This window comes from Hyla sarda, chromosome 1 (genome assembly GCF_029499605.1).
Source record: "Hyla sarda isolate aHylSar1 chromosome 1, aHylSar1.hap1, whole genome shotgun sequence".
NCBI classification, from domain to species: Eukaryota; Metazoa; Chordata; class Amphibia; order Anura; family Hylidae; genus Hyla; species Hyla sarda.
The window spans coordinates 543,675,256-543,696,509 of NC_079189.1; the positions used below are offsets into that span (position 1 = coordinate 543,675,256).

General features: G+C 43.7%; 1 protein-coding gene and 1 long non-coding RNA gene across 2 annotated transcripts in view; one reads left to right on the plus strand and one right to left on the minus strand.

Annotated features, from left to right (window-relative positions):
• The window catches only part of IPO11 (importin 11), a 494,099-nt gene that overhangs the window by 146,928 nt on the left and 325,917 nt on the right, over positions 1-21,254 (minus strand). Inside the window, exon 28 of the mRNA XM_056541414.1 lies at positions 5,390-5,485. Within this exon, the coding sequence (XP_056397389.1) occupies positions 5,390-5,485 (96 nt within the window). The remainder of the gene's footprint in view (positions 1-5,389; positions 5,486-21,254) is intronic.
• Positions 18,513-21,254, plus strand: part of LOC130291989 (uncharacterized) — a 40,856-nt gene continuing 38,114 nt past the window's right edge. The window contains exon 1 of the long non-coding RNA XR_008848061.1: positions 18,513-18,613. This is a non-coding gene — a long non-coding RNA (uncharacterized LOC130291989). The remainder of the gene's footprint in view (positions 18,614-21,254) is intronic.

Below are 21,254 nucleotides of genomic sequence, written 5' to 3' on the forward strand. Positions count from 1 at the left end.
GGATGACAGTTTTCCTTTAAACTATATCTCAAATTTTCTACCATCAGTCTCTATTAGTCTAATCTACTTCTTCCCAGTTAAACCTCAAAAGATCAAGAGTTCAGCTTTACAGCCTAGTGCACATGTTTTATACATGAACTACATTCTTATATAGGATTCTATTCTATCATCTTACACATCATCGACCACAAAAAATAGTCACCAAAATGTTTATTTCACGTTGCTGCACACATCAGTAGCCGGCTGGCATTCTGTCGGCAGCGTGGAGGTTGTGTAAAATAAAATGTTAGAACGGAGTATTTTGGTTATTCTTAACATACTGAAAAGTTACACTTTCCGCATTGATTCATCACAGTTTTAAAGATCTCTACTATTCAAAATATTATTGATTATGTATCTATGATCATGATTCTTTTCTTGTAGGAATTTAGCAAGACTTTAAAAGGAATGTATTATTTGTGACTTTTTCACTTTGTACTTTTCTCCATTATGCCAGTTTCATTTGAACTAAATTTATCATATTGTCTTGCAATGTATGATGAATTAGCAAATTCCTTTAAAGAACTTTTTTTGTTGTATGGATTTTAGCACAGGGGAATGTTCTTTTAGAAAATGACCTATTGCTTAAATCAAGTTTTTATGTTAAACATATTCTTTAGGAATTTTTTGTAGAAGTTTTTTTTTTTCTAATTTTTCATTTTACTATTTACATTTTTAAATAATGCTGAAATCTTGCAGTTTTTAATCTTGCCCCTAAGCCTAAACCTAAGCTAAGACTTACGGTTTTGTCTATGATGATAAGGTGGAAGCTGCTGGAAAGTGATCTGTACAGCATTATGATGAAAGATGATGCCACAGAATACAGTAGATGATGTTCACACCTCAGTCTCCCCCTCCCTGTGGAGTGACCTTTGCAAAGGTCATAGAGCATGCCCTGAAACATTTCTTATTCATGTCAATGGGACAGCTCATTTCTATTGTTGCCTATCTCTATGGGGCTTGCTATAAAGCATCTCTCTAAATGCTGTTAAAGGGAACCAATCAGCATATTTTAGCATATATAACGGTTGGCAACGCGTTATATATGCTAAAATCATTATCCTCACCATTCCCGGGGGACCTTTGTGCCCCCAGGGATGGTGAAGATATTAAGTAATAAAGTCCCCCGGGAAGTAGTCCCCTGGGTGGAGACTTACCAGCTCCATTCGATGCGGCCGTGGCTCTGCCCCGACTGCTTGAATGACAGCTTGCGGCTTGAATGACGGCCACAGCTAACGGACCTGGTAAGAAGAGTAAGACCTCGCCTGGGGGACTACTTGCCGGGCGGCCCGGGGGGACTTTATAACTTAATATCTTCACCATCCCTGGGGACACAAACGTCCCCCAGGGATGGTGACGATAATGATTTTAGCATATATAACGCATAGTCAAGAGTTATATATACTAAAATCTACTGATTGGTTCCCTTTAAAAAATAGCTATGGGGAGATGGCTGCCCCCATAATAATGTACAAAACTGAAATAAAATAAAATTACAAACAGAAAATAGAAAAATTTGGTACATGGCTCTAATCAGTAAAAACATCTAGGTGAAACATAAAATTTTCAGTCAGTTTAATACTACATGTGTCTAAAAAATCCGGGTGCTCCGGGATAAGAAAACTTATCCCCTATCCTAAGGATAGGGGATTAGTTTCAGATCGCGGGGCTCCGACCACCAGGGCCCCCCGCAATCTCCCATATGAGTCTCCAGCAGTCATCGGCCAGGGGTGTGTCTGACCACTGCATCCGACACAACCCCTCAATACATCTCTATGGGAGAGCTGGAGCGCTGTATTCAGCAGTCTCCGCTTCTGCCATAGAAATGTATTAAGGGGGCGTGTCAGCCGTCGCGTCATGCGTTGGTCGACACGCGCTATTTCGGCAAAGAGCCGAGGGCCCCAGCGGTCGGACCCCCCATGATCTGAAACATATCCCCTATCCTTAGGATTGGGGATAAGTTTCATATCCCGGAGTTCTTCTTTAAACTAAAAATGACAAGGTGAAAAAAAAAAATTATGCAAATGCTCTATGGTACCTTTATTCTGCTCACACATTTAAAAAGCAGCAGCAGTAGCTTGTCCCAGTAGTCTTGGGGAGCTCAAAAGGCCCTTCTATGCCATATGAGGACCCTTTTTATTAGGCTTTGTTCAAATCATATTACTGTCCTCCAATTTACTGTATATAGATATATTCCCAGCTATTCAAAATATTATTTGTTTAAAATTTTGGGGGGACAATGTGTAGTTTATCAATAAAGTTCATTATCTTTTGCATTTTATATATTTTGGTTGTGCATTATGTTATATTTGTCAGCTTTTCCTTGTTGGATAACTGTACCGCTTTCTGTCATTTTATGCATCTCGGAAAGTTAATATTAGCAGTGCCCATGTCCCATATATAACCCAATGTCCCGAGGAAAAGTTCCCGAGGTCCTCAAGTATCGCTCCAATGAAAGTCTATGATGGTTAGTACACAGTATCATCCATCACCCATAAGCTTTGATGTTGATTAGCGTGTACTTACAAAGCTTTCCTGGTGTATACCTTGAGAAAACATAATAAATATGCAATAAACATAGCCTTACACACACAATAATTTAGCTATAATTTATAACTTTGTTATACATTTGGAATTGTGGTTTGAGTGCTTTAAAGTTCACCACTAACAGCAGGGAATTTAACTGAGATCTACAGAAATTAGCAACTTATCCCCTATCCTAAGGATTGGGATAAGTGTCAGATTGCAGGGAGTCCGACCGCTGGGGGCCCCCCATGATCTACTGTACTGAGATCCGGGGGGGGGGGATAAATTGCTAAATCCTGGAGTTATCCTTTAAAGGGGTATCCCATCTGAGACATCATACAGCTCAAGCTGTTTATGCAAGTCCCATTTACTTCTACAGTTTGTGAGTAATATTAATAACCTGTTTTCAGAATTCTGGCAACCACAACCTGGTTGGATAGAGACGGGGGCAAGAGTTCTACACATAGAGATTTGACCCGCATCTATCAGGCACTTATGGCACATACTATGAATGTGCCATAAATGTCTGAGATGGGAATACCCATTGAATAGAAATTGTGTTGCTACTACCTGCTAGAAAATGATACTGCTAACAGATACACATCTGTAGCTAAGCTAAGGAGTATAACTATGTTCCAATCTGTGATGGTCTACCACATATGACATTAGTAATGCACTAAAAATCACCTATTTAATCTAAGCATATAACAACTGGAGGCACACTGGTCGGGAGACACTGGCTTAAATGAAAGACTATGCTAACCATTATAGAATTAGGCAGTCCGTAGAAATACACCATTGTATACAGTATATGAAAGGTTTATGTAACTTATCCTGATGTGATCCTTTCCTAATCACTTCACAAATGCTATTCAAGTTCTTTTGTGTACAGCCCGGACCCTAGCCATTCCGGTTGGCTACATAGTATACTCAAGATTACACAGGAAAACTGTTGTATGTAAATGCATTATATGCTTTATTATGATCATGTATATTGTTTTAAGCAGCTCTGGATATACAGTACTGCCAGCTGGCAATGTGGCTAGCGTTCTATAGATATAGGGCTACACTGGCCAAAGTCATCAAAGGCCTGCAGCAGCTGGAGACTGTATTTACTGTGAAAGGCAACAGCAATAATTGAAAGAATTAGGATTTACTGGATCTTTGGATCATTGTATCCTGTGGGACCTGGGCTCTATACACACATTCTGTGAGACGGAAGTTCTTGCGTCATTGGGCAACATGTACCATGTAAGGCAAAGCCTCTAGTTGGGAAAATTATTTTTCTAGGAGGTTTTCATTATAAATAAATCCATACTGCAAACACAATGGCACACATTTATCATTCTGCCGGAAAGTAAACTTGTCTGGTATTGCCCATAACAACCAAACACAGCTTAGCGATTGTTTAGATAAGAAAACCGAGCTATTATTGGTTAGAAGTGCAGAATTATTCCTGCACAATAAAGGTACCGTACCATCACATAGACAGAAAGTTAAGTATATTTCAAATAAAAGGTAAACCAGCATTATCTTTTAAGGCATAATCACTACTTGTTAAGTTAGATAGGTAACATTGTCAGATAAAAGAGAAGACATATAAGCCTCTGATTACATGGTTCACAGATCCCTGTATTAAATGTACATGGGTGACTGAGTCACGGAAAATGTATTAAATATCTGGGCATGATTCAGAATGTTCACTGCAATGTTGCACTTTTACAATTTCATGCAAAAATAATTCCTGTATTTTTTGTTAGTTTTCCACTACTTACTCCTATAATTAATCTATTTTCTTGCAATTTCATTTCATGATACAAATGGCAAAGTAAATTTAATAAAGAAACCAGTGCCAGGTAGCTGCTGCTAAAGTTTCAACAAGCGGATAGGTGTGAGTCAGACTGCCGGGACCCCCAAGATTCAAAGAACACAGGAAAACTGTGTTCCCAAATGAACACCGAGCATCATGTGTGAACACCCAGTGCTCCATTCATTCTTTATGGGGTATCTACACATTACTGGGAGAACTGAGCTGGGCAATGTTTGGAGGTCCCATAGAAAATTCATGACGTACTGTCTGCACTTGCACTATGCCCCTCCATTAATTGAGGAGGACAGTTGTCCTACGTTCTTGGGATTGGCGGTCCTATCGGTTAAACCCCCAACAATTCACAAGTTATCTTCTATCCCGTAGATAGAGGATAACATTCTGAAATGCAAATACCCAAAATATCCTAGATACACATGTTGAAGACATAGTGATACTTTTATAGAAATCATGTGTCGGATCGGACAACAAATATTGTGTCCAGTTCTGGGCACCTAAACTCTGTCTGATAAAGATCCATGCCAAACAATAATATGTGTTGTGTGTGCCGAGTTGTCATTTTAATGTGATTATGGTAGATGGCATAGACCTTCTCAAAATACTCCATCTTAAAGGGGTTATCCGGCATTTTTTTTTCCTGCCGTGGCTGCCCGGTATAAGTAGTAAACTTTAAACTTACCTTCCGCCATTCCTCTGGTGCCACTGGAATCAGTGTCTCATCCTCAGGCCCCGGTCGCCTTTCAGCTTCTGGGGCACGCAGCCTAAAATCGCCAGCCGCATTGATGTCCTGCCTCAGCCACTGATAGGCTTAGCAAGAGGAAGTCCAAGGCCGGAGGATGGGAGACTGATTCTAGCGCCGAAAGGTAAGTTAAAAAGTTCATTATTTTTATTGCGGCAGCCAGGCAGAAATCAAAAATATCTCTGGATAACCCCTTTAAGAGTGCCAAGAATCATTCCAAAACATCAATAACATTTTCAGTGAGTTGTAACACTTACTCCTTAGAAGAATTTGTTTCAGGATCTTCAGTCATTACATCGTGAAGACTTTCCACACAGATATTAATGATTCCACAGAATTTATCTTGAATAACACTATAAGGAAAACAAACACAGCATAAATTACCGGGCATCCGCAGGGTACCAAGAAAATAAAGAATGTTTTATTACAGAAATATTTTATTATATAAATTATACTTCTTTCTGACATAGGGAAACTGGAAGAACATAGCACACACAACTAAGAATAAACAAGGGCGATGGGTCCTATTTATTTATAGATATGGAAAAGGAGATGATCAGAGACTGTACAATAAATTATAGAGATTACTCCATAGCATTATCTGTCAATCAGATCTAAAGGTTTCTGCTAGGATCAGGAGTAAAAGAGGACAACAAATTGCCCTGGGCCATATGTAGTACTGAATGTAGACATATGAGGTTCATGAGGAACAAATGTCTGTTAAAGACAGAGAACAATATACTGTGAAGGACACAATAAATGGGATTGTAGTAGCACAGGTAGAAGGGGCTACATTGAGGATATATGGCAAATTAAAGCCATATATCATATGTTGTCCTGTTCACATAGGCAAGAAGCACACAGAAAAAAAAGACAGATGATGAATGTGCAATAGGGATAAAACATTACCTTTATTTAAAACACTAAAAAATATACATACTTATACTAAGCTACCTCAAGGAGGGAAAGGCAAAGAGGGGGAATGAGGGCCCTAAGGGTTGTCCATGCATCTCACTCCTATAAGGTTAACCCCTGATCTGGCAGAGCTACCACAATGGGAGTTCACAAGAATTAAGGTCCCTTGTCTCCCATGTAAATGGTGTGGAAATTGAATGTGTTCGGCCACCAAAGACCTTCATCAGTCCAATAGCAAGTTAACCCCTTAAGGACTCAGCCCATTTTGGCCTTAAGGACTCAGACAATAAAATTTTTACGTTTTCATTTTTTCCTCCTCGCCTTCTACAAATCATAACTCTTTTATATTTTCATCCACAGACTAGTATGAGGGCTTGTTTTTTGCGCGACCAGTTGTCCTTTGTAATGACATAACTCATTATATCATAAAATGTATGGCGCAACCAAAAAACACTATTTTTGTGGGGAAATTAAAAAGGAAAACACAATTTTGCTAATTTTGGAAGGTTTCGTTTTCACGCCGTACAATTTATGGTAAAAATGACGTGTGTTCTTTATTCTGAGGGTCAATACAATTAAAATGATACCCATTATTATATACTTTTCTATTATTGTTGTGCTTAAAAAAAATCATTAACTTTTTAACCAAATTAGTACTGTTACGCCTAGCGCTCCGGGTCCCCGCTCCTCCCCGGAGCGCTCACGGCGTCTCTCTCCCCGCAGCGCCCCGATCAGTCCCGCTGACCGGAAGCGCTGCACTGTCATGGCCGTCGGGGATGCGATTCGCACAGCGGGACGCGCCCGCTCGCGAATCGCATCCCAGGTCACTTACCCGTCCCGGTCCCCTGCTGTCATGTGCTGGCGCGCGCGGCTCCGCTCTCTAGGGCGCGCGCGCGCCAGCTCTCTGAGACTTAAAGGGCCAGTGCACCAATGATTGGTGCCTGGCCCAATTTGCTTAATTGGCTTCCACCTGCTCCCAGACTATATCTGCTCACTGCCCCTGCACTCCCTTGCCTGTTCTTGTTGCCTTGTGCCAGTGAAAGCGTTTAGTGTGTCCAAAGCCTGTGTTACCTGAACTTCTGCTATCCATCTTGACTACGAACCTTGCCGCCTGCCCCGACCTTCTGCTACGTCTGACCTTGCCTCTGCCTAGTCCTTCTGTCCCACGCCTTCTCAGCAGTCAGCGAGGTTGAGCCGTTGCTAGTGGATACGACCTGGTTGCTACTGCCGCAGCAAGACCATCCCGCTTTGCGGCGGGCTCTGGTGAACACCAGTAGCCTCTTAGAACCGGTCCACTAGCACGGTCCACGCCAATCCCTCGCTGACACAGAGGATCCACTACCTGGAAGCCGAATCGTGACAGTAGATCCGGCCATGGATCCCGCTGAGGTGCCGCTGCCAAGTCTCGCTGACCTTACCACGGTGGTCGCTCAGCAATCGCAGCAAATTGCCCAACAAGGACAGCAGCTGTCGCAGTTGACCGCCACGTTACAGCAACTTCTGCCTCTGCTACAGCAGCAACCATCTCCTCCGCCAGCTCCTGCACCTCCTCCGCAGCGAGTGGCTGCTCCTAGCCTCCGCTTGTCCCTGCCGGACAAATTTGATGGGGACTCCAGACTCTGCCGTGGATTTTTGTCTCAGTGTTCCCTGCATATGGAGATGTTGTCGGACTTGTTTCCTACAGAACGGTCTAAGGTGGCGTTCGTAGTGAGCCTTCTTTCAGGAAAGGCCTTGTCTTGGGCCACACCGCTCTGGGACCGCAATGATCCTGCCACAGCCACAGTCCTTCTTCGCTGAAGTCCGGAGTGTCTTCGAGGAACCAGCCCGAGCTTCTTCTGCCGAGACTGCCCTGCTGAACCTGGTCCAGGGTAATTCTTCAGTGGGCGAGTACGCCATCCAATTTCGTACTCTTGCTTCTGAATTATCATGGAATAATGAGGCTCTCTGCGCGACCTTTAAAAAAGGCCTATCCAGTCGCATCAAGGATGTGCTGGCCGCACGAGAGATTCCTGCCAACCTGCAAGAACTTATCCATTTGGCCACCCGCATTGACATGCGTTTTTCTGAGAGACATCAGGAGCTACGCCAGGAAAAATACTTAGATCTCTGGGCACCTCTCCCACAGCATCCTTTGCAGTCTACGCCTGGGCCTCCCGCCGAGGAGGCCATGCAAGAGGATCGGTCTCGCCTGACCCAGGAAGAGAGGAATCGCCGTAGGGAAGAAAATCTCTGTCTGTACTGTGCCAGTACCGAGCATTTCTTGGTGGATTGCCCTATCCGTCCTCCACGTCTGGGAAACGCACGCACGCACCCAGCTCACGTGGGTGTGGCGTCTCTTGGTTCTAAGTCTGCTTCTCCACGTCTCACGGTGCCCGTGCGGATTTCTCCTTCAGCCAACTCCTCCCTCTCAGCCGTGGCCTGCTTGGACTCTGGTGCCTCTGGGAATTTTATTTTGGAGTCGTTTGTGAATAAATTCCGCATCCCGGTGACCCGTCTCGTCAAGCCGCTCTACATTTCCGCGGTCAACGGAGTCAGATTGGATTGCACCGTGCGTTACCGCACAGAACCCCTCCTGATGTGTATTGGACCCCACCACGAAAGGATTGAGTTATTCGTCCTTCCCAACTGTACCTCTGAGGTCCTCCTCGGTCTGCCATGGCTCCGGCTTCATTCTCCCACCCTTGATTGGACCACCGGGGAGATCAAGAACTGGGACTCTGCCTGCCATAGGAAGTGCCTCTCCCCCCCTCCCAGTCCCGTCTGGCAAGCCTCAGTGCCTCCTCATGGCCCCCGTCCTGGTGTCACACTGCTCCGTGCCAGGCTTCGCCCTCTGCCCTCCCTCCCCATTCCCACTCCTGCTGTACTGCCTGCCGTTGAGGAAACCCTCCATTCTTTCCCGGTGTCCTCATCCCAGGGGAGGCAGTTACCGGACAAAGAAAAGGGGAGACCTAAGGGGGGGGTACTGTTACGCCTAGCGCTCCGGGTCCCCGCTCCTCCCCGGAGCGCTCACGGCGTCTCTCTCCCCGCAGCGCCCCGGTCAGTCCCGCTGACCGGAAGCGCTGCACTGTCATGGCCGTCGGGGATGCGATTCGCACAGCGGGACGCGCCCGCTCGCGAATCGCATCCCAGGTCACTTACCCGTCCCGGTCCCCTGCTGTCATGTGCTGGCGCGCGCGGCTCCGCTCTCTAGGGCGCGCGCGCGCCAGCTCTCATAGACTTAAAGGGCCAGTGCACCAATGATTGGTGCCTGGCCCAATTTGCTTAATTGGCTTCCACCTGCTCCCAGACTATATCTGCTCACTGCCCCTGCACTCCCTTGCCGGATCTTGTTGCCTTGTGCCAGTGAAAGCGTTTAGTGTGTCCAAAGCCTGTGTTACCTGAACTTCTGCTATCCATCTTGACTACGAACCTTGCCGCCTGCCCCGACCTTCTGCTACGTCTGACCTTGCCTCTGCCTAGTCCTTCTGTCCCACGCCTTCTCAGCAGTCAGCGAGGTTGAGCCGTTGCTAGTGGATACGACCTGGTTGCTACTGCCGCAGCAAGACCATCCCGCTTTGCGGCGGGCTCTGGTGAACACCAGTAGCCTCTTAGAACCGGTCCACTAGCACGGTCCACGCCAATCCCTCGCTGACACAGAGGATCCACTACCTGGAAGCCGAATCGTGACAAGTACGTTTATAATCCCTTTATTTTCATGACCTCTAACTTTTTTATTTTTCCGTATAAGCGGCGGTATGGGGGCTCATTTTTTGCGCCATGATCTGTACTTTTTTTTGATACCACATTTGCATATAAAAAAACTTTTAATAAATTTTTTATAATTTTCTTTTTAATAAAATGTATTAAAAAAGTAGCAATTTTGGACTTTTTTTTTTCCGTTCACGCCGTTCACCGTACGGGATCATTAACATTTTATTTCAATAGTTCGGACATTTACGCACGCGGCGATACCAAATATGTCTATAAAATTTATTTTTTACGCTTTTTGGGGGTAAAATAGGAAAAACGGACGTTTTACTTTTTTATTGGGGGAGGGGATTTTTCACTTTTTTTTACTTTTACTTTTACATTTTTTTTTACACTTGAATAGTCCCCATAGGGGACTATTCATAGCAATACCATGATTGCTAATATTGATCTGTTCTATGTATAGGACATAGAACAGATCAGTGTTATCGGCGATCTTCTGCTCTGGTCTGCTCGATCTCAGACCAGAGCAGGAGACGCCGGGAGCCGGAAGGAGGAAGGTGAGGGGACCTCCGTGCGGCGTTCTGAATGATCGGATCCCCGCAGCAGCGCTGCGGGCGATCCGATCATTCATTCAAATCGCGCACTGCTGCAGATGCCGGGATCTGTATTGATCCCGGCACCTCAGGGGTTAATGGCGGACACCCGCGAGATCGCGGGCGTCGGCCATTGCCGGCGGGTCCCTGGCTGCGATCAGCAGCCGGGATCCGCCGCGCATGACACGGGCATCGCTCTGATGCCCGCAGCTATGCACAGGACGTAAATGTACGTCCTGGTGCGTTAAGTACCACCGCACCAGGACGTACATTTACGTCCTGCGTCCTTAAGGGGTTATCCAGGAAAAAACTTTTTTTTATATATCAACTGGCTCCAGAAAGTTAAACAGATTTGTAAATTACTTCTATTAAAAAATCTTAATCCTTTCAGTATTTATGAGCTGCTGAAGTTGAGTTGTTTTTTTCTGTCTAAGTCCTCTCTAATGACACGTGTCTCGGGAACCACGCAGTTTAGAAGCAAATTCCCATAGCAAACCTCTTCTAAACTGGGCAGTTCCTGAGACAAGCAGAGATGTCAGCAGAGAGCACTGTTGCCAGACAGAAAACAACAACTCAACTTCAGCAGCTGATAATTATTGAAAGGATCAAGATTTTTTAATAGAAGTAATTTACAAATCTGTTTAACTTTCTGGAGCCTGTTGATATAAAGAAAAAAGTTTTTTCCTGGAATGCCCCTTTAATGGAGCCTCCTGCAACTTAAAACCAATATCCATTAAAGGCTTATTCAGGCAATTACTTTTAGATAGAAGGGTGCCCTTCTGGGATACCTTGTATACTTTGTGTTCAATTTCCCTGCAGTAATAAAAAATTACACATTGCCTGTTAGAATCCTGTTATCCCTTAGGATAGGGTAACTGATATTGGGTTTTTGAAAGCATCTGAAAAAAGAATCATGACCTTTATACTTTTTTTTTAATTTCATTAATTTTTTGTTTTGCATGAACAGAGTAAGGATAACAATGAAATGGTTTATGAACCTCTTCCTCCCACCTATATCTACTCCTGGGGTTGCAGGTTGATCACTGGGAGGTGGTGAGTAGGTTGTGGGATCAAGTTCCGCCAGGACTGAAGAATAAAGTTGATGTTGCAGTCCTGAGTAGACGGGTGTGATACTCCTCCTTAGTGCCACAGACCGAGATCTCAGCCTACACAGCCTGGGGAAGACGGTGACATGGCCGACAGAAGTAGCACACTAAAGAATGAAGATGTTTTGAGATGGAGAGATATCACCCGTTCTCTGGAGGACAGACATCTCGGAGGCTACTCATTAGGCTGGAGAGGGGCATAAGGCAATGTGAGGAAAGGAGGAGGCACTTAAGTGGGTTGGAGACTCTTTGCCTGTCATTGAGGGAGAGCTCAGGAAAGCCTGTTCTGGCCTATTATTATAAGGGTTAATGCAGGAAGGTAAAGTACATGTAAGACACAGCTTCCTGCCTCTCCTCTGTGTCCTTATTCAGCAGGATAGAATAGAAGTATCCTGTCATACACTGGAGCTCAGCAACTGTGGCTCTAGTGAGCCTTTTGCCTGCTGGATGGGAAGCACATCCTAATGGATAAAAAAAATGGTTTGCAAATGCCCATTGTATCAGTGACCATCACCTTATTCCATAGAATGTATTGCACAACTGAATAAATACTGAGTATGTTCTGGCTTTCATAACAGATTATACACACACAGTATGTATGTATGTATATATATATATATATATATATATATATATATATATATATATATAAATAATTTCCTCAAGACCCACCAATGTTACAGCTGGAGATCTCCATCTTGCTAGGGATGCTATCCCTGAGCTAGTTAACTTCCAAACACTTAACGCCTGACAATAAATGTTATTCTTTCACAATTACTGTATAGAATAACATTTCTCCCCTACTGCTCCTTTCCTTAGGCGCCATGAAAATATGGCCAGTGACTCAGCAGGTTATAACCAAAAGCACATGAATAAGCAAGTACAGAGGGCACAGTTCACCACCTCCAGGCCTCATTACACTCCACATGCCATTATTTACAGATATTCTTTTTCAAACGTTTGACAAGTAATAGAAATTAACAATGTTAGATATTAGTGTCTGAACATAAAAGAAAAATGTTACAGTAATATGCAGTATAGTAAATGACAAATAATAATGAGAAGTAAAAAGATAAAACACTGTATAGGTGAGGGGGGCAAATTGATGTCAATCGTGGCTAATGAAAGTTTTTCCCAGAACCAGCATGAGTTGTATCTGATAATACAGCTCAGATACATTAGCTAGAATAACATTAACAGACGTAACCTATGGACAAAAGTGCCGCCATTGATGGAAAAGAAAGCAGGTCTTTTTATCTTATCTCATAAAAAAAAAAGGATATGCAAAGCAGCTTAAAGGGGTACTCTCCTGGAAAACATTTTTTTTAAATCAACTGGTGCCAGAAAGTTAAACAGATTTGTAAATTACTTCTATTTAAAAATCTTCTTCTAGTACTTATCAGCTTCTATTTGCTCCCCATTAAGTTCTTTTCTTTTTGAATTTCCTTTCTGTCTGACCACAGTGCTCTCTGCTGACATTTCTGTTCATTTAAGGAATTGTCCAGAGTTGGAGCAAATCACCATAGCAAACCTCTCCTGCTCCAGACAGTCCCTAAAATGGACAGAGGTGCCAGCAGAGAGCACTGTGGTCAGACTGAAAAGGAAATTCAAAAAGGAAATAACTTCCTGTGGCGCAACTAGAAGCTGCTAAGTACTAGAAGGATTAAGATTTTTTTTTTAAATAGAAGTAATTTACAAATCTGTTTAACTTTCTGGCACCAGTTGATATAAAAAAAAAGTTTTCCAGAATTTATGCCAATCCAGAAATCTCTCCAGGATAGCTGGCATGGCATACATTTTTTGAAATTTCGGAGTGAGAGGGAAAAATTGACAATAAGTAAAAGCTACCTGAAAGGTTAGCGTTATTGGGCTGCTTTGCATATTCTTTCATCCCAAAATTCCTAGTGGAGTGCTAATGGCCTATGGATTTCCACACACCATTATAGTGTACTTCTCAAGGAGAAACCTTACCTCTTTAAAGTAGCTGTATGAGATAAGTTCAAACTAGCAACAAGTGTTGTAAATTGATGGTGCTTAGAAACTTTTACAACCAGCTGCGCAAAAGAATTCTGCATTTTGCCATTTGGTCATTATGCCTTCTGGAAATGAATTACCAAATAGACACAGCAGAGCATTTCACTACACAACCAGTTGTCAAATAAGTCACACAGTTACCAGAGAAAAACAGGCTAATGCAACAACACAGAGCCCAAAAACCAACAACGCTTCAGAGCTGTCTACAGATGGTGAATTTCTTTTGGAGGAGATTCTGCCATGGCTGATAACCCTAGTCAGGTCTCAAGGCTCTGAAAAGGGGTGAAGCATTTACTTACAGGAAAGCTACGTGCAAAACGTGTCACCAAAAAGCCAGCTCATTTCCTTCTGGAGGAGATCTACCATGCTTTCTTTTCCCTCAGAGAGCACTTAATGGCCTACAAGATTCCCTATGCCAAAAGTTGGTGGCCCATTTAGTCCCAGAATTACATATATATGTTTACTCTGTAAAATATTGAATTACAGTGGGCTTAGTAAGGCTTTTTTTTAGTTACAATGACCAACAGAAACTTTTTAATATATCTTACAAGTCTATGGAGGGGGAGGAGGGAGCTCCACTCACCAGTAGAGATGAGTGATTTTTTAATAAACTTGATTCAGCCAATTCGTAGAAATTTCCGAAAAAATGTGGTTTGGTCCGAATTTATTCACGGCAAATCTATATTAAAATGGATATTTCTGGCCTACAGAGAGCCTCAATAGGGGGTGTAGAACACTTTGCCTTGCTGTAACACGCATAGGGTGTGTGCTGGGTTAGTGAAACAATACTGTTATTCAGTATGACATGCAGATTAGAGGTGTCGCTATTAGAATCACTGTCGCAGAGCTGCACAATGACAGAGCCTGGAGGTGGCATCAGTATGAGGAGACCACATAGTGGCTGAATGACACAGCGTGGAGGTGGCGGCAGCATAAGGAGACCATATAGTGGCTGAATGACACAGCCTGTAGTTTGCGGCAGCATGAGGAAAACATATAGTGGCTGAATGACACAGCCTGGAGTTGGCGGCAGCAAGAGCAGACCATACAGTGGCTGAATGACAGCCTGGAGTTGGCGGCAGCATGAGGAGACCATATAGTGGCTGAATGACACAGCCTAGAGTTGGCGGCAGCATGAGGAGACCATATAGTGGCTGAATAACACAGCCTGGAGGTGGCGGAAGCATGAGGAGTCCATATAGTTGCAGAATGAGACAGCCTGGAGGTGGCAGCAGCATGAGGAGAACATATGGTGGCAGAATGAGACAGCCTGGAGGTGGCATCAGCAGCATCAGGAGTCTTGAGAGTGACCCGGTGGCGTGGCAGTGGGTGGCAATACCAGTACCAGGTGATGAAGGTGGGTGAAAAAAGGAGAACTTGGCATCTGATTTGTGGCCTCAGACGGGTGATAGGATCAGAATAGTAGCTGAGGCAGGTAGGCAGAAGAAAACAGTCTCTTTTGTAAAAGTGTTGGTGTGCACAAGTAAGTATTGAGGATATGCACTAGTAAAACGTAACTTTTAATAATATGCTTAGGATAAAATATATGTACCCCAAAAATTTTTGAACTCAAACAAAAGGAAAGGTGTGAAAAAAACACCATGTGCCACCTACACCACAAAGTATTGATGTGATGTAAAGACCTCTAAAAGGTAGAAGGGAACAACGTATGGTTCATTGTAAATGGTGGGGGTAAGAACTTCCCCTGTAGGGCCCTACTCTTACATTATTAATTGCCTTCTTGGCAAGTGTTACTCGCCCTAAAAAGGACAGCCCCACACAGGGAACCTCTCCCTATTCCAACCTGCAAATACTGCCATTTCCCAGGGTTCTTAGGTGAAAAAAGGTAGAGGTTCCTGTGTGGGGCCGCCCTTTTTAAGACGAGTAACACTTTCCTCGAAAAGGTGGAAGGGAACAACGTATTGTCCATTGTAGCAGGTGGGGGTAAAAAAATTCCCCTGTAAAACCATACTCTCGCCCTATTAAATTCCCTTCTTGGCAAGTGTTACTCACCCTAAAAAGGGCGGCCCATACAGGAAACTCTCCCTATTTCCACCTAAAAACCCTGGGAAATGGCAGTGTTTGTAGTGGGAATTAGGGAGAGGATCCTGTGTGGGGCCACCCTTTTTAGGGCGAGTAACACTTGCCAGGAAAGGAATTAATAATGCGAGAGTAGGGCCTTACAGGGCAAGTTTTTACCCCCACCAGTAACAATAGACCATACGTTGTTCCCTTCCACCTTCTAGAGGTCTTTGCATCACATCAATACTTGGTGGTGTAGGTGGCACTTGGTGTTTTTTGCACACCTTTCCTATTGTTTAATTTCAAAAAAACTTTTGGGTACATATATTTTATCCTTTTATAGAAAAGAAAAGTTACGTTTTAATTAATTCATATCCTCAATACTTACTTGTGGTCTGATGCCGAGGAATGTCTGTAACCAGGGAGCAGCACTTTTACAATGTTTTGTACTATCCATATTTGTGAAGGGTTGGTGTGGCACCATGGTCAATCTATTCTAATGCATCAGGCATTGGTGGGTGGAAATCCTGGCTGATCCATGCCTGATTGATCTTCACAAAGGTCAGTCTCTCCACATTTTTTGGGACAGACGAGTTCTCCTCAGGGTTACTATGGCCCCTGCCACACTAAACACCCGCTCTGATGGCACACTATTGGCCGGACAGGACAGCTTTTACAGGGCAAACTTGTGTTGGCATGGGCATGCCAAGATATGCCACCACCTGCTGGTTCAGGTCCTGCTCCATGTCTACCTGCTCCTGATGAGTTGCTGCAATATGCGGGTGAAGAAAGCTACTCATCAGCGACTGTAGACTCACACTGCTGCTGATGGAGCTGGTACTGCTCCTGCCACCCCACCCCTCCCCAACAGCCATGGCAGTGGAAGTTGAGCGCAGAGGGCCCCCCGAGTCAGACCTGCGAGAGGATGGACAATGACGCAGATAGGCATCGGCAAACTGACTACGTAGGATGTCTCTGTAGTATGCCAGCTTGTCCTCTCTCTCATTTTGTGCCGGTAGCGCGGGTCCAATAAGTTGGAGAGCCAGAAGTCACCCCGCTGCCGAATGGTGACAATTCAGCGGTCACTACGCAAGCAAGCATGCATCGTGCCATTTGTGCAAGTGACTCGGAGGGACTCCATTTCCACTGCATACTGCCACGGTGTGTCTGGGTCCTCTGTCTTCCCTTCCTCATAACCCTCAAGCTGCTCCTGCTCCTCCTCTCCTGCCAGATGACTAGAAAAACTGCCCATCTCACAAAACCTAAACTGTACTCCACTGTGCCCCTCCCCTTCCTGTTCAGCCCCCACAGGGCTCATGTGACCTTGAGATGTAGGCATCACATCTCCAGTGCCCTGACCAGCCATTGTTTCCAATACGTGTTGTAGTAAATGAAGCAGTGGAATGATGTTGTTCATCCTGTAATCCTGGCGATTGACTAATAAGGTGGCTTCCTCAAAGGGCCTGAGCAAACGGCAGGTGTCACGTATGAGCTGCCACTGGTTGACATTGAAATTACAAACTGGGAATCCCCCTATCCGCTTGGATCATCAAGAAATCCATGATGGCTTTTCTCTGTTCGGTCCAAAATATGGAGAGTGGTATTCCAACATGTGGAAACGTCACAAATCAGACTATGTTGGGGGATAACGTTCTAGTACTGCAGCTCAAGGAGGGTGTGCTTTGCGGAGTACGAGTGGCTGAAGTGCATGCAAAGTTTCCTTCCCATTGTTAGGATCTCTTGCAGATGGGGGGAACACTTCAGGAACCGCTTGACAACCAGATTGAAGACGTGTGCCCTGCAGGGCGCATGTCTCAGGCTTCCTTGCCGCAGCGTAGACAAGATGTTCTTCCCGTTGTCAGTCACCATGGTTCCCATTTTCAGTTTTCGTGGAGCAAGCCATGATTTCATTTCTTGATGAATTACTTTTAGCAGTTCCTCCCCCTGTGTGACTCCGTTCGCCCAGGCAAACCATGTGAATAACAGCTTGACACCGCCGTGCCCTGCACACATGGTATGCTGGAGGGGCACTGAGACTTTTCCATGCAGTGGAGGCTGAGGACACGGTGGAGGATGAGGAGGCAGACTCGCACACTGTCACAGGACCAACGGCCTGAGAGCGTGGAGGCTGAAGCGGCGTGACCTGTCCAAGTTGCTGTTGTGACTGTGCAGGAACCACATTCACCCAGTGGGCAGTAAAGGGCATGTATGACATTGTCCCTGACTGTAGTTACAGCTCCACACATCGGCGCTGCAGTGCACTTTGGTACACACCGACAGGCTCAAGGACTGGCCCACCTTCTGTTCCACAAAAATTGTGCAGGGCTGGTACTGCCTTTTTCGCAAAGAAATGATGGCTTGGGATTCTCCACCTCGGCTTGGCAAAAGCCATCAGTTCTCTGAAAGGCCGTTGGATTAGTAGGCGCATACTGTTGTCTCTTGGACATGGCTTCGCCGATGGATTGTTGGCGGAATGACTGACTCGAAGTAGGAGTGTTGGGTCTATAATATTCTGATATATTGATTGCTTTATCTATACTCATATGCCTTTGCTAAATGCTATTGCTAGATATCACAGAAGAACTTTGTTTTCCTTAATTCATAACATTTCAGCTTGCTCTTTGCCTGTAATTAAGACTAGAACCTTGGGATGGAGTCTGAAGATACAAGAAGTTAGCAGTTGAAGTCTAAACATTGGACTTTTGTGGAATGATGGAAAAATCTCAAGATAGAGACATGCTACGCCATGCTAAAATGACCAATCTGCATATAAAACGATGATTGATGCAATAGTTTTTACCCTCCACTTATTGTCAACTGAAAAAACTAATGTGATTTTCTAATAAAGACCCAGCAGAGCGCCTTGGGAGTGCTGAGAAGGGGATTTTACTGTCTGGTGTGAATTTGCTTATGTCGACACTCAGCAATAGCACAGCGGTAGTCACTCACAGTTTAAGGCCTCACTGCAAGGCATCCTTGACAGTTGGTGTCAGAAGTAGGATTCGAATCCCTGGACCTTACTCGAGGGAAGATACAGATCCGGTGGAGCGACACTTTGAGCTGTCTGAGGCTACCCATTATTGCCCAAAATTAGGGGCTTGATCAACCCCACGAGAACACGGTAAGTCTGCTGATTTTTATGAATCTGTAGTCTTATTTGTGTCTTTTGGCAGTTTTGTGGGAGTTTGGACGGCCTATGTCGACCCTCTAGGATTTAACGCTTAGTGAGTTTTTGGTCGCCAGTGATTGACTGCTGCTTTTAATAAGCTCAGAAGGCATAAAAGCAAGGGAGATTTTTTTTGCCTGTCACAATCCTGCAGCCTTATAAAAACATTTTTTTTTCTCAGCTCACTGTCAATGCCTTATCAACAACGCTTAACACAGCGTACCAAAGCAAGGTCAAATTTGTTTCTTAATGACAACAATTGTCATGGCAAGAATTTAACTATGAGATACTGAATTTTTTATTTTTGAGTCTTTAAAAATCTAGTTTTTTTCTGCTTGCTTGTATTTAATTTAGATTTTTGACTTTTTGATCTATCTAGTGGATTCGGTCAAAGGGATTGGGAGTGCCGTAGATTTTTGTGTTTGAATTCCCTGATAACTTTTGGTTGATTGTGCTGCAGATATCTTTTATTGTATCAGATTTTAATCTGATAGTTTTTGATTTGTATCAGATCAGTATATTTTTCTGTATCAGAGGACGGCTTACTGAGATCTTTGTGTTGTACTTGAGCAAAAAATTTACTCTCGTATCTTTTGTGGTGTATCAGTAAAAGATTTAGATGAGAACATAATAGTAGGATCAGTGATAACCTTCGTTTGTCACTGTACGCACCTTTTGTTTGGTGTTTAGTATCAATTTTTTTTTTGCTTAGCCAATCCACTGACAGTTTTTGTTAATAGGGTAATTGCACGATCCTCACTTTCCCTGAGACATTAAAAGCTTTAAAATTGTTCAATTCTTGCATTTATTGACTTTTAAAGATAACGATGAACACTTTGCTGTCTTTGTTTAAGTGTCAGACTGTTTCTTTCCCTGGATAACAAGAGGCACGTGCAATAGTCATGCACTGTGAGGGAAAGAAACATCCTGAAAAAATGAAGAAATGTATGTCTCTTTGTGGCATTCATGAGAAGGGTAGACTAGACCCAGACGTATGGTCTGAAGCCATTAAGCAGCATAAGGGGATATTAGAGATAATGATTTGTTGGCTGTTGCCAAATCTTGGTACCGGACTTCATGTTCTATAACAAAAGAAAAATATGTAGAAGTGAAATGCAGAGATGAAAGGAAAAATTTAACTGTATACAATTACAAAGATATAGACCTGCCACCACCATATAAAGGCAGTGATTCTAACTGTTGGGTGTGTCCCCATTGTTGCCAGCAAAACCTGCCCTTAGCTGAAAACTGGGTTTCTTGTAGCCAAGCCCGGCCTGTAAATGCTCCTCCTTGTACTCCTACCTCCTTGTAAACCCGCCCTGTACCCTCAAAATGGTCCCCACCCAAAATGTCCCCGTCCCTCTATATCCCATGTTACCTCCTTCCGGTGGCGGCCATGTTGGTACCCCCTGGCAAAGCAAGCAGCCATCTTGCTATACCCGGAAGTAATGCCTCACCTACTTCCTGTACTGGCAGCCATCTTTAAACACCTGGAAATATGGATCCTGCTGCTTCCTGTACTGGCAGCCATCTTGAAACACCCATTACACCCAGTGTACCTGGAAGTTCAGTCTTACCTACTTCCTCTTCGGTCAGCCATCTTGGTTCACCCAAACTACCTACTCCTTGTACTGAGCATACACTCAATACACCCAAACAGGCCTTGCCTAATGCCAGAAGGCCTCCAACCGGAACTTCCTCTAGCAGCCTTCCTAATGTAGGGGCACTTCACTGTCGTGCTAATTACACCCCAGAAAATGAATCACTATGTTTTAACATGTTTCATAGCATAATAGCAAGATGTCAGCCATTTTGTGTATGTTCTAAATAAGACCACAATAATTCTAAGTTCTCCTATTCAAATGCCAGTCTGGGAGTATAATACTTAGATGTCTACTTAGCTTATTTATGGTGTTTGGATAAGAGACTGATAAGGGGTCTGGTTACACTCTCTAGAGAACAATCAATTACCAAGACTGGACAAACAGGGAGATTCACATGTGTGAAAGAGACCTACATCAAACTCTTATTTAATGTTTAATTGGAGACTCTATGTCTATGAGAATCCAGGGTTTGATTACTTATAGATGTTAAAAGTAATCCCTGTTTATTAATTATTGTTCCATTTGTCAAAGTAAGATACACAAAAAATCCTACAATGTACGTCCTACGCATACAAATATAGATTACACCAAAGACAATAGCGTACTGAGGACAGTAAATTATGAAAAAGTACTTTATTGACATAAAGGCATAAATTCACAAACATTTAAAAACATTTAAAAGACACAAATATAGCATGTCAGAAAGGTCCAACAATTGCTGAGAGAACCAGAGGGCAGAGCACTGAAGTGTCAAAGCACTGAGATATCAAAGGTATAGAAAATACAATAATGTCAATTCACTATACTAATGAATAAATGTGATGCCTATATATTAAATAGTAGGGAAAATTCCCATACTAAGGCCAAGTATGTAAACAAGGCACACAAAAAGTAAGTAATAAGAGGCAGTAAGTGAAAAATATGGCTTATGTAAAAACCTAAAACAATGCTGAGACATGTACAAAGCAAAATATACTAACCAAGTGGAGAGG